General features: G+C 40.3%; 1 protein-coding gene across 2 annotated transcripts in view; it reads left to right on the forward strand.

The window, feature by feature from the left end:
• pdzrn4 (PDZ domain containing ring finger 4) overlaps positions 1-13,908 on the forward strand; it is a 61,331-nt gene that overhangs the window by 44,456 nt on the left and 2,967 nt on the right. For both annotated transcript variants that reach the window (XM_028043248.1, XM_028043247.1), the window contains exons 2-7: positions 3,444-3,709; positions 4,304-4,406; positions 8,725-8,823; positions 11,447-11,509; positions 13,385-13,486; positions 13,710-13,829. In XM_028043248.1, the coding sequence (XP_027899049.1) occupies positions 3,639-3,709; positions 4,304-4,406; positions 8,725-8,823; positions 11,447-11,509; positions 13,385-13,486; positions 13,710-13,829 (558 nt within the window). In that variant the 5' untranslated portion in view covers positions 3,444-3,638. The remainder of the gene's footprint in view (positions 1-3,443; positions 3,710-4,303; positions 4,407-8,724; positions 8,824-11,446; positions 11,510-13,384; positions 13,487-13,709; positions 13,830-13,908) is intronic.

Below are 13,908 nucleotides of genomic sequence, written 5' to 3' on the forward strand. Positions count from 1 at the left end.
CCTCCTCGTGACATCGCGCCTCCATGAATATGAAAACGGCCTTTTTGTGAGCGGAGCGGAAGTTTACAGAAATCAAAATGTAGGGGTAAAACGAAAGATTGTGCCGAGGGCTTCGACTGCTGCAGGGGAAGACGAGGTCAACACTAAATGGACGAGGGCAGCTCATTGTTTCATAGTTCATTGTAACCCTTTTCGGCGTGAGACAGGAGTTATTCAGTCCGACATCGTAAATGCAAACGTATAGATGCTTCAAATCTTTCTAGGGGATGATATAATGCTTAAATTGTGCATGAAAACTTTCTGTGCATTCTGTGTTTGCTTCCATTTGTTCGCAATGACACCATATCTGTCAGGTTTAGCTGTGAGGTTGAGTGCTTTCGCTCTTATCTCAGTTCAGCAAACACATCCATTCACGAGTGCACGTGCACTTACACGCACACACATGCAGCCCTTATCTCAGTGATTTTGTTATCAGACGCTGTTTGTATTGAGGACTGGAAATAACATTAAACCATCTGAAGTGACAAGTTGATAGAAACCCTGTCACGTTTAAAGGCTGACATGTGCGATATGCTTTGTGTATGTTGAAAGCTTCAGGCGAAGCGGTGATGGAACGGCAGCCGTTTCAACAAATCCAACAGTTGGCTCCTGGTTGCGGAAAGCTGGGACCCAATTATTAGCGAGTTAATAATCAGTCACAAAGTGTCCTGTCATCTAAATATTGACATCACTCCCCCCCAAAAGAAGAATCAGCATATCACAGTCATTTACATAAATATATATAATAGCAAACCAACTGAATTGGTTGTCAAGTGTACATATGCAAGTAGCAGACTGCTGTGTTTTTTTTTCTTTCTTTCTTTCTTTCTTTTGTCCGGCTAGAAAGCAAGTCAGATAGACTTCAGAGACATTGTAATGGGAGGTCCCAGCAGCAAGTGTTTCTCAATTCCCATCCTCATCCCCTCTCCCCACCCTTCATGTATTAGATGTGCTTTTGTTCCAGAACGCCTCTCTCAAATGATTGCTTGACCTCTTCTGCGGCCATCGAGCGCCGCAGATGCCTGTTAGTCACCCACAGATTCATGCCAGGTGTGTGGCAGAAGGGAAAACGCTTAAAACATATGCAAGGCAGGCGGGCGGGGGGGACCAGAGGACCAGAACTGAGATCTTTCAAGGCGACAGAGTAGTTATATAAGGTTGTGACTGTAGTGAAACTTCAGAGAAAGTGGCAGAGTTACTTTACCTAGCATTTGAGTGGTTGAAAAATTTAGAGTAGAAATATCCAATTTAAAAGTTTGACTTATTTAGAAGAATTGAAACCGATTAATATTGTAGGCAATGAGAACTTGAAAATTACTGCTTAAATTTTATAGGCCTGGTATTCTACATGATGGCTCAAGTTGATGTTTAATAATAAACCAAGGAAAATCAGAGAACTGTGTCTAACCCAGAAAAAAAGGCAACAAAAAAGAGAAGAGAACCATTTGGAGGAAGCAGATGAACCTGACAGATAACCAGGTAAACATGAGGGTGGATTTGGAACAAAGAAGATGAGAGTGTAATTAACTGAATGTGCTGGAACTGTGTGGGGTGCATGACTGGTGGAGCTGAGGAAAAATGGCCAAATGACACAGAATCAACACAGCAGGTGAAGCCGGCAGGGTTGTCCAAAGTCGGTCCTCGAGGGCCGGCATCCTGCGTGGTTTAATTCTCTCCCTGGTTTAACGCACCTGGATCTAATGATAAATCGTTAGAAGGCCTAAGAAGAAAACTGACATGCTGAAAAGGTTGTTACTACCACCAGGATGAGAACTAAAACGGCTCTCGAGGGCCGACTTTGGGCACCCCCAATGTGAAGGGAACAGGAACAAAAGAACAAGAAATAAATGGAGCGAAATGTGGGAATCTACACTGAACACTTCAATCTGTCTTTTAGCTGATGCTAATTTCATTATTGTAGCTATTGGGAGTCTAAATGTGTAATGTAGGCTAAACTGTAAAATGTTTGCTTGAAAATGTACATTTTTAGCAAAAAAACCAAACATGAATATTGTTTTATATATAAATTGATGGGGCAGGGTTTTCTAATTCAGTTTAATAGCAAAATCTAAATTCAGCCAAAAATACCTTTCTTTTCTGGTTTTTACTTGTTGCCAATGCCACGGTGTGTATAATTTGATGCAGTACATGATGCACAGAAACATCTGCTGCTCGCATAGACAAACCTGCTCAAAGCCATTAAGCTGTCATTGTCTCATCTGTCGGGCAACAATTACCTTCCAGCTAATGCCTTGATTAATATATCCTTCTACTACTCAGTAAAACTTTTAAGTTGTTTTGAACTTTGCTTGGCTTTATTTTGAATTTATTTATGTTTGCTTTGTGACAGAAAAATCCATTCTATAGGATAACGGGGATTGCCACTGTAAAAAGATAAACATTTTAACGCAAATTCATTGTAACACTGTAAAGATTGATCTCTCCGTCCAACAACAAAGTATCACAAGAATAAAGACAACTTGGATGTTGTTGACAGTTGTGCAGTCGTGTTTGAGTAATAGCGATGCTCAGGATCGACACGCATGTCCATTAAAGCTTTTTCAAGCAAACTGATATTTGCATATCCTCCAGATCAGAACAAATAAGCTGTTTGAATAAATGTGCAGATCAATATGCATGTTTTCAAAAGCAGTCGCTGCGACGTGTTACACAAATAGCTTGTCCTCTACCCATCCCAGTGTTGCACAACTGTGGCTGATTATCTGAATTATAAATGCAATGTTCGCTAAAACTTGTGTCTCTGATGATACATGGTGTACTCGATGGTGCTTGTTTCCATTTTATTGCTCATTTGTCTCAATCAGCATTGCTATTATGCACTTAATGGGCTTAATAGTAAAATTTCAGCATAAATAATGCATCTCGCTTAGATGGATTGGCGTAAGAACAGGGTAGACTTGCATTTGAATTAGAAAGAGATCAAATGTGCTCTATAGAAAAATATATTTCTGAACTTACATGGAACTGAAAAACATAAAGTCAGCTGGTGAGCAGTTACAATCTCACAGCCTACTGGGAAAAATACTGTGAAGTGAAAAGATATATCAAATTTACATTTTGTAGTTTTGATCTAGGGCGTACTTTAATGGATGCTGTTTGGTGCCAGACTTTGGGGGATTGTGCAGGTACTATATAAAAAAATGCAAATATTTGATGTACATCTGGATGCTGCTGGGTGGCTCAATCAAATGATGGATTATTTCTGGTTAAATAATATCTTAAAGGGTTAAACAAGAAACCTCCGATGAGCAAAACATCTCCAACATGAATAGTTGTTTTTTTAATTTTTTTCCAACGTGAAGCCAATTCAAAGTTTTTCAGCTGCTCTCACTCAGAGTGAGATTTGCCTCATGAGACCTTTTCGGGTTTTTTTCTCACCCAAGGTGAACGGGCGTGACTTCTCCAAGGTTGAACATGACGAATCAGTGGTGGAGGCCATCAGGCGAGACCCCATCGTTGTCCAGGTTCTCCGGCGAACCCCCGCCAGAGCCACCGTTGTGCAAAAGAACTGCGACTCAGCACAGGATGTGTGTGTGGTCGACGTTTGCACACAAACAGACATCACATTCGAGCACATCATGGCGCTGGCCAAGCTCCGGCCCGCAACCCCGCCAGTCCCAGACATCTGTCCGTTCTTGCTCTCCGACAGGTGAGGGAAAACACTTATTGAATTCCTTTTATAATAGCTATTAAGCAGCTCTGTCAGAGTGGAAACCCCAAGCAAAGCCAAGCACTGTGATATGATTATGCACAGGCGAACTGGCAAACAGTAATTGCTTCGGTGTGCTACATCCATTTTCCTTAATGAAGGCTTTTGCTAGGCGATTAAAATCCAATGGACTGATATAGTAGGCGGCCTGACACGGCACCCATTCTGATACTGTTTATAGAGCTTTGCTGGACAGGAAATGAATTCATTTTGCCTCACAAAACTGAAAATCTTACAGGCTTGGTCAGTAATTACAGTGAGGCAGTCACAGGGACAATTTTCAGAGTTCGTGGCTTTAATGGGGGAAATTGTTTATGTCTTTGTCACAAAATGAGACAAAGTATAAAGACTTTGGGTATGGAAAAATGGTAACTGCTGGTAAAGTCTGGTTCATGAAATATGTACAAGGTGTCTTATATTAACAGTTACATAAACAGATGTCCATCTAATTTATTCCACAGAATGACACGCTTTGATATGGGAACACAAAATTATGTAAATGATCTTTATCATGGCTCATTTTCTTTGCTTTAGCTGTCAATCCATACACACCATGGAACACGACTTTTATGAATGTCCAGAGTACATGTCCAATACTCCAGGAGAAGTGGAAAGGCCTGAAGAGTACGAGTACGAGGTAGGGTCTCTCATCATCATTTTTTGCATTTTGTCGTATTACAATCAGTAACTTTTAAGTTATTTTATGGGAATTTGTGGGATATTTTTCTTCTCTGAATTTGGTATTTTGTAGTGATGTGACTTATTTATTTACACATCATTCAATTTTCTCTGTATGATGACATCATTTTGACAAAATAAGATTAAAATGTTTTGCACAAGTACTTAATTCTTAGGTAGACTTTTTACCAAATTTCTTTACATTTAAATAATTATTTGCATGATCACCTTTAACTTCTACTTGGGTAGAAATATTGATTTAGTGCTACTCTTACAATTGATTAAAATAGTGGGCTAGTCTAAAGTCCTCTGGTTCTAAAATTATAACCCAAGCTGCATGGGCTACAGTGGTGCAGATAAATTATTTATTTTAAAAAATGTATCTCTTCGAGGAGAAAGTTGACCTTTTGCACAGAGTTTAGCAGATGCATTGTGCTGTTTAGATGATGCCACCTTGAGGTTCTCCCAGGTTGAAAGTGATGGGTATTATTTGCTTTGTCTGTTTTCCGGTGTAACTTAATAGGCCCTTCCTGGTTCAGTGCACAGTTTCCTTGGTTAATAGGATCCCTTTGCTGGTAGCTGTGGCCTTTTAGCAACCTCCCCTCCCCCAGTTCGGGTCGGCGGTGGGACGGTGACGGACTGGTTTTGTTTGGTAATAGCAGTGCTATCAGAACAACTTGGACCGTACAGCGTTCGCCCATTTAATCACACACCCTTCCACCCCCACCTGCCAGACGTTGCACACACCAAATCAGCTGTCCTCACTTTCCCCAGTCCAGCCATGTGTATCTAACTGAAACAAGAATAGCTTTCCCCTTGCAGGAAACAGAACATGGCTGCCATTCCAAGGGAAAAAAATGACTTCTAACTGACAGGTTTTGCTTCACTTCAAACTGATTGCCCACCTGGGTACAGCTGTCATGATACACCTGGTGGTTCTGCCAAATCTAGCACACCATAACATTACCAGGCACCTGCCGAGTTTCAGGGTTATGAATTTGACAGATCAAACAGGAATCGATTCGGAATTAATTTGTTTCCAACACATTTATATACCAAGGCCTTGGAGGCAAGAAATATTTTAATAATGACAGAATTTCATTGCTTGCACCATGCAATTAATAAAGTGGAATCAGTGGGGTGTACAGAAGTCAGTTTTCTGTTTGCCAAATTATTAAATCTTAATTTGGTTTGTCGCAGGCGCCACTTTCTAATGCTGAAAACCACAAATGAGGAAAAAAATGATTTCAGGCAAACCTATTTTTAATATATCACATCAAGTAAGTTTGAAGAAATGTTAAATAATGCTACTTCACACACATTCACCATGCTTATACTTGTACATTCAGCCAAGTATAAAACAAAACGCTTCACAGGCGTCAAAACTAAAAGTATAGCAATTGGTTTCATCCCACTTTTTGAGTAAATTTTACTAGTCAAACCAGGTACGATTACTCACCTGTGGACTTGACCACGGGGTATGAATACCTTTGCATATTCTGCAAAATAAATATTCTTTCTTCCTCCCACCCCCACCACCTTTTACCTTTATGTAGATTAAAGGCTTGGTGTAACTGTGTCACAACGGATTAGCAGGAGGTAAAACAAATTTAGAACCCCGATCAGCCGAATTATCTTTCTTATGCTTAAAGCTGCTTACAGCTGAACGGCTGTCATCCGCTGAAATGAGGAAACAATAAGTCAGTGAACGTTGTGCTTGGCACTAATTACAACTGAATGAAACATGAGGTGGTGGTTAAGTGAATGCCCGATCGAAATGGGCATTCGCTTAATATTAAACATCTTCCAGATGTTTAATATTGTCAGTCCAATCTCAATATTCTTAACATATTTTCTCACAACAAAGGTATCAAAAACCATGATTTTCTGTAGTGTTGTGAACATTTAAAGTTAAACTACTAATCAGAATAAATCATAATCCTTCTGTAATTATTAAGTAATCTCTTGTAGCCTTTGACGCCATCCAATGTTCTAAGAGATTACATGTTTAATCTCATTGCAGGCAATATCAGGGCACAAATCAACCAGTTCATCATGCTGGTGAGGAGTGTGCCTGGTGCGAAGCAGTGTGTTGTGTTACAAAATCATAAACTCCTTCCACAACCCAACCCTTGAAGGTCAGGGCTGTTTGCACAGGGGGTTAAATGCCACAGAAATTAATTTCTTCCCCTGTCAATCTCCGCTACCGTTGTTTCCCCTGACAGTAGAAACACGGGACAGGGGTTTAATTCCTGCCTCCCCTCCACCATCCCCAGCAGCTCCCTCTCTTTACTCGTCATTCTTTCCCACAACCCTTCCTTCATTTCATCACAGAGGTGAAATGGATTTGGCAGTGTGAGGTTAATAAAGATTACCCCCAGAGTTATCGTTATGTGATTACTTTAATACACAGCAGAGATCAAAAAGAACCAGCGGTGAGTAGGACTAAATTTGGGGAAATGTCCTGGAGGGGGGGCTATGCATAGACATGAAAGACCCGGCCTGCATGGCTCTACCGTATTGGCTTAGTTTGAGTTTTGTATCCCTTGACTTAATTAATATTCACGTCCCAAGATGGAGCTTGGACTGCAACAATATGCAAATTAAGGCTGCCTCTACTTCAACTTCTATTTCTCTATTTTGTTTTTATTAGCGACATAGAAATGTAGGAGACTTTTCCATACAAACATGTATTCATCCACCTGTGCACAGACCCAGTTTGTTGTTGTGCATCTGTTCCGTCAAAGTTTAGTAAAAGACCTGAACAGTCAGCACAAGCAAAGGGGGAAAGCTTCTTGAAAGAGAAAAACTTTATAATCTATGAAAAACAGTCCTGTTGTGAACGAGAAGCTGGAGCATTCTCATACCCACCCATAGCAGAATGCCCAAATATATATCCACCCCAAAGTCAATATCGATGAAACATTTATTATTTAGTCAAAGGGAATTTTAAAAACCACTCTTGACTTAACGAATAATAATAAAAAATAAAAAAATTGTTTTATGTCCAGAAGAACAGGCAAATTACATTGTCGAAAGTATTCAGACAACCTCTATTGAATTGCGATGTTACAGTCGTCACTCTGTCAAATTGTGCCTTAATTGTGACCTCATTCATATGTATTCATTGCCATTTTGTCCCTCCATTTCAGTTTTTGATGGGAGACCATGTAATATCATAAAGCAGCCTGCAGAAGTCTGCAACTTCTGCAGGTATGTAGATTCCGTTGCTACATACCTGTAAACTTTATCTGGCTTTCAGCCTAGCTGAAGTCTAGAAAACAGAGACGGTCCTGTTTTGGGTTTCTACGGCCACGCAGTTGCCTTACAATTCCAAGTACGATGAAAAGTGTCAAATGCAGTGTGATTAAAGCACAGCACCACTCAGCTGTAGAGCATTGGAGACGCGTTCTTGACGGCAACAAATGATACTTATCCCACCACGCCGTCCAATCCAGTCAGGTTTGGTAGTTGCCAGGATCACACTATGTGCTGATTGCATTCTGCTGAATATATAGTTTGGTGGAGGGACAACTATGACGCTGGGTTGTGTTTCAGGGACTGGGCACTTCTCCTTCAGTAAAAAGAAGTTTTACAGCATATAGACGTCTATAACCCGTTTCTTATTGCCATAACAGATGCCCTTGTGAAGCCTGGTTTATCTCTGTCGTATTTTTTACATGATAAAACAATGGAATTTGACACTTTACGTGCAGTATGTCTTTTACCACCTGAGTGGGGTAAAAGCTGTGTAATATATTAAGCAGTGAGAGGAGGTTTAGGCTTGGATTGAAAGTGTTCGGTTGCACAGTGCAAATTTTATAGCGACACTGAATTGGCTACCTGGGATTTTTTTTTTTACCTGCAACCTCAAACCAACAGGCGGTTGAAACGTCATTAAAATGATGTTCTCAAGGAAAGCAGTGACTCTGTAAAAGCACACAGGCAGCCTGTTTAGAGAACAACTAAAGCTCTTTCACACGAAGCTCCTTGCATGTTTTTATTTGATTGTTTTTGTCATTTTTGCAAACCTAAAGCTAATGGATTATCTTTATGTAAGCTTGAAATATGTCATAAAAGTTGAGCTCTTTTAGTCTGCATGACTCATTAAAATTTTTTTGCCACACCAATAATAAGTCAGGCAAGGTAACCCTGGCCAACTTTCAACTGAGTTTGATATTAACAGATGTGTTTCTTTTTCATTTTCACTATTCAGTCACCAGCTGTCTCTTCAGTGTTTTTAAAAAAATAATATTTGTTTTGCTTGCGTTTAACAGGAAGTGGAGCTGTGTCGTCTGAACAGAGAGGATAAGCTCGGTCTGACATTATGCTACCGGACCGACGACGAGGAGGACACCGGTATTTACGTCAGTCAGGTACTTAGAAACCACTGCTACAGCTTTGTGCAACGTAAAACTATTTCCTGTTTGGTTTTATTTCAGTAGACATTTTAAAAGTCACACAGAAACTCTGTCTTATTTTTGGGACTCATTATTAGTCCTTTTGGAGCGAGAAGTTATTACAAGGAGTTTATGAAAGCCCAGACCCATTCCCGTATCTACGTTCTAAAGCAGAGAGTGAGTTGAACCGAATTATGGAGGAAGACGGAAAAGAAAAATGTTTTGCAGCCAAACATCAACAGGGAATGAGATATGCATGGCCTAAAAGGAAGTCATGTTTGAAATGTGATTCACTTCCTTCCCTCCTCATTTTTCACCTTTTAGAATGTTATCCTTTTAATTAGCTCACAGCGGCGGTGGCTCTCTCTTCCTTTTCTTCCTGTAGTTTGAAATTACTTCTTCTGCCATTTACTGCCACTCACCTAAATACCAAACATGCAAAGCCAGACAGGAATATATTACAGAGATTCTCCTAATTCACATGATTGTCAGCTCAGAAAAAAAAAAAAAAAGATCCCCTATTGCAAAAGTGTTGATAAGATGGAAGGAAAACTAATTATTGAGCTATTCAAGAGAAAACCAAATGAATTCGGAGGAACTTGGGCGACGGGAAATAAATTAGGAAATCATTCAGTCTGACTGCAGGTGCAGTTTCAATCCTGTTGTGAAGACAAAGACAGGCTGAAAGGAAAAGTAAGAGCTGCAATGAGGATTAGCTTTCCTGCACAGATGGCAGAATTACAGCAGTCAATTTAGCTTGAATCAGTTACATGCTTGCTGTGTAGTTTCCTGCAAAAGGTATATCGAAATTTGACCCATTTTGTCAAATTACAACCACAAACATTACTGTAAGTAAACTCCATTGCAACTTAAAAATAGATGTTCTGCTCTGCTAATCATGTAATAATAACAATAATCCAAGTGTTGAACTTATCAAATAGAAGTGTTTAATCTGTTATCTGAAAATGAAAAGGGTTTAGTACAGGGCCATCCACCTACACTGACAGAGTGGAAAAGGAGAATTTTGATGAAACATGAGGAGATAGTAATGAGAAGGAGCTGTAGAGACCCCAACTGAAACTGGAAACATTTTCTAACTGGTCAAAGTGTAGATTCTCAGAATTGACATTTAAACAGAAGACATTGAACTTATTATCCAAACACCTTGTTCAGTTCTAATCATAATCGTCCATTTAACCGTACCAGGGCTTTAAATTGGAGTCAGAATCATCACGCCAATAGGATCGTTAGGTTACAAACTTAATTCTGTCTGTTGTTAGACTCCCTTTAATGTTGGTGTTTCATGATTCACTTAGATTACGTATTCTACTTCTCTTTCAAATCATCTCGATTCCCTCTCTCAAATTTGTCAATTTTTGTGTTCTGAAGAGAGTCCCTTGTCCTTGAGATTTAAACGCACCGCTGAGTGTTGACCTGACAGTCTGAGGTAGTGTCTTCAGGAAACAAAAAAAGTACAGCTGCTATTCTAATCAGGCAGTAAACTTGCTGACAGGTCAGCTGTTAGTTATACACACCATAAATACGTCCTTCCTGGAAGACTGGCAGGCAGAAGGCCATTTTTGTAGAACGTCATGAGAATTCCTGCCACAAGTTTGCCACAAATCATGGATTCGACACAGCAAACCTGTAGAGGACGGTGCTCTGGTGACATAAAACCAAAATGTTACTTTTTAGTCCAGTCTAAACACACATCAACTTGGATACATCATCTCTGCTGTGAGGCATAGAGCAGCATCATTGCAGTGAAAGGGGATTGGAGATTTTTTTTATTATTTCATGCAAAAGTTGAAAGAGGAATGAATACTTTTGTAAAGCACCATGTCTTCCTGCTGTTCTGCTTTTTCAGTTGTTTCCCTTGAACCTGACAAAAAGCTCAAAAACTATTGAAAGCAGACTGTGGAAACTGCCTTCCACCAACAGAACACACATATTTGTGTCTGTGTATTTGCTATGCAGGGTCTCTCTCATTAAAATGCATGTATGGATAGCACTGATGCAACTTTCGGGAAATACGTGATCTTATTTTGACTTGTTTTTTTTAATGTTTTGCACACCTTACTAAGACTTTTGATCTTGCACGCGGGGGAAACAACAAAGTTTATGATTGTGCAGCGCTGGCGTGCATATCCACCGGGACACTTTTGAAGAAGAGGATAAATTAAGCTATTCAGCCTAAAATTTGCAAGATTTTGTTTAAGCTTTCTTTTTTTTTTTTTCTCAGTCCCCCCACTTTTTTTTTTTGTTGCATCTCCAACACGAGTGACGCTCTCTTCGTACGTATAAAGAAATATGTTAAACCTGCTGTTGCTCGTAACCGTCTTCTGAAACTTGGACATGAATCGACGTCAGCACCGACTCAGTCTGCACAAGCCCCTCTTTAACATAGGAAAAATACAGGCTTGAGAGTGAGGTTAAAAAAAATGTATCTCTCCTTTGTGGGGGAAAAAAACAGTGTTTTCTGCAAACGGCAAACATCAAAGTGCAGTTAGAGCGCGAGACGTCGCAAGCTGCATTTCGGAGAATACAGACATGCTCAATGACTAGCTGTCGGCATTGATTTCTGCGTTCTTTTGTGCAGGTGGAGCCGAACAGCATAGCAGCGAGAGACGGACGAATTAAGGAAGGAGACCGCATTCTGCAGGTGAATTATTTACTTTCAGTGACAACGATCCACTAAGATCAGGTTATGTCATAGTCTCAGAAATATCATGTTTTTTTCCCCCAGTACTCCTCAAATAACCGCTACCCTTTTAATTAACAAAAAGAAAAGGCAGTCTAGGAGGAAAAATACCTCTCGATAGCTTCTTTACCCTTATATGACATTCTTGTAAGAGAATAACGGAGCTGCTGGTGTCTCGAGTCTGGGCAAGGATATGTATATTTAATCGCCTCGTTTTATCAGGGAAATTAAAGTCCTTAGTTGCAGTTTCGCAGGCACTACATCATCTGTGAGAACTCTTTCTGGCTCTGTCCCTCATTATGCAAACCTTCCATGGGGTAAGCTACTGCGAACAGCTTCAGTTTTAACAAAAGGTCGTTCTTTGTAAATCTGACTCGAACAGAAATGCTGCGAAACGTGGACAGATAATTGCCGTTTAAAACAAAAAAGGTTATCTCAGTTTTGATATCTAGTCTGAAGCAGATCTATAATCATGTCCATGAATATAAAGCTTTTTTTTTTTTTTTTTTTTAAAACACATTTTACCAGATTGTTTTTGCGTTTGTTGTTCTTGCGCTAAAACACTGGCGTAACAAACTTGAAAATGAATGACCCCCTGACCCCGGACTTGCCTATAAGTGACTCACTCTTTTCATGGCCTGACAGCTTTCAGCTTGTTTTATTTTCTTTAGCTGAATGTTTGCCTCCTGCTATTCTGGAAAAATAAAATAAAAATTAGCTTTCATCCTTGAGCAAGAACTTTGACGCCAAAGAGTTGAGCTTCAAAAAATGTTTTAACGCAAAGATGTGTTGTCACTGATTGGGGGGGGAAAAGCAAGATATTGGCCAGACAATATTGATGACAATTACTTAAATCTTTCAGTTTGTCTTACAGTGTTCTCATTGATATTAAAAGAAAAATCACTTTTGGTCCTGTAAACTAAAAATCGACAGATTCCGGCCACTGGCCAATATCTTGGTCCATTTCAAAATCGTCACTCTTAAAAGTCCCGTGGTCTCTGATACCGGAAAACAAACGTGTCTTCAGATGATGTGGAACTGGATTTGCATTGATTTCACTTTAGGGTTATTATTAAAATAGATGTTTTAATTTGGGAAGCAAAGGAGATCATTATTAAAAACCAGATTTGTGTATCATAAATATCAAAGCTGTACTCCTACAAAAAAGTGTTACCTAGTGTCTAGGAATTTCCTTTTACTGATGGTTGTTTAAGTCAGATCCCTTGCTTATCTCGGTAAAGTGACACTTTAAGTAGCTTTCAGTCCAAGTAGAAGACTTTGAATCCTCTTTATTAATTGTATATTGACCTCTGAGTATCTCCCTTCTCGCAGTGTGTTGTTTGTTTCCTTGTCCTATGAATGATTGGGTGGGATACGGCCTGCTATGCTCCTGGCCCTATTATCTTCCTCTGACAGCCCCATTACTCTAGTGTGGAAAAGATGAACGCCACCTGTCAAAGAACAGTTAATTGTATGTCTGGATGGTCTGGTGAGAGCAGAGTTCCACTATTGACTCCCCTCTCCAGAGTGTGTAGCCTCTCTTGTGTATTCATATTAGGAGCGAGTGGCAGCGGAGAGGAAGGAAGGCGGACGGCAGATGAGACATGCAGAGAAATTAAAAAAGAAGTGTGTGGAAACGAAGACTAATGGAGAGTGAAAATATATGGATGGGGGAAGAAAGAAAGTAAAGGGGCTCAGAGTCAAGAAAGATCAATGAGCCACACAAATAAAGCCTAACCCATCTTCTCTTGCAGCTTAATTGCGTATAATTTAAAGGACATGTGTATGTTATGCAAATTTTCCTTCTCATACGCAATGTCGGTCTTTGGTGTGCAGATAAATGGCTTTGAAGTGCAAGACCGGGAGAAAGCTGTTGCCTTGTTGTCAAGCGAAGAAGCAAAGAGCATCAGACTCCTGGTGACAAGGCCAGAGATCCAGGTAAACACGCGCACACACACACACCCACGCAGCCCTCCTGCCCCGTCTTTGACAACCTGTGTCATGTCAGATAAAAGCGACTCCTGCTTGAGAGCCTTTCGGTTTTCTTTCCTGTCAAGGTGATTGTTTAGAGTCCCTGCACGTGCGCGCGCGCGCTCACAAACGCACACAGTCATAGGTGCGAAACCTCAGAGAGGACTCTGACAAGATCTTGTGATTGCAGCTGGAAGAGGAGGCTGTGTGGCTGGATGACGAGCAACAGCGGCTCGTCGAGGAGCTGAAGATGGAGATTCTGGAGGAGAAGAGGAAGCAGAGAGAACAGAGCTTTGAGATGGCAGATAGGGTGAGTAAAACGGATCAAAATAAGAGACAAAAAAAAACGTCCAAAAAAAGAGACGGCGGAGAAAGAATGGCGACACTAC

The sequence above is a fragment of the Xiphophorus couchianus genome, chromosome 17, assembly GCF_001444195.1.
Source record: "Xiphophorus couchianus chromosome 17, X_couchianus-1.0, whole genome shotgun sequence".
In the NCBI taxonomy this organism is placed as follows: Eukaryota; Metazoa; Chordata; class Actinopteri; order Cyprinodontiformes; family Poeciliidae; genus Xiphophorus; species Xiphophorus couchianus.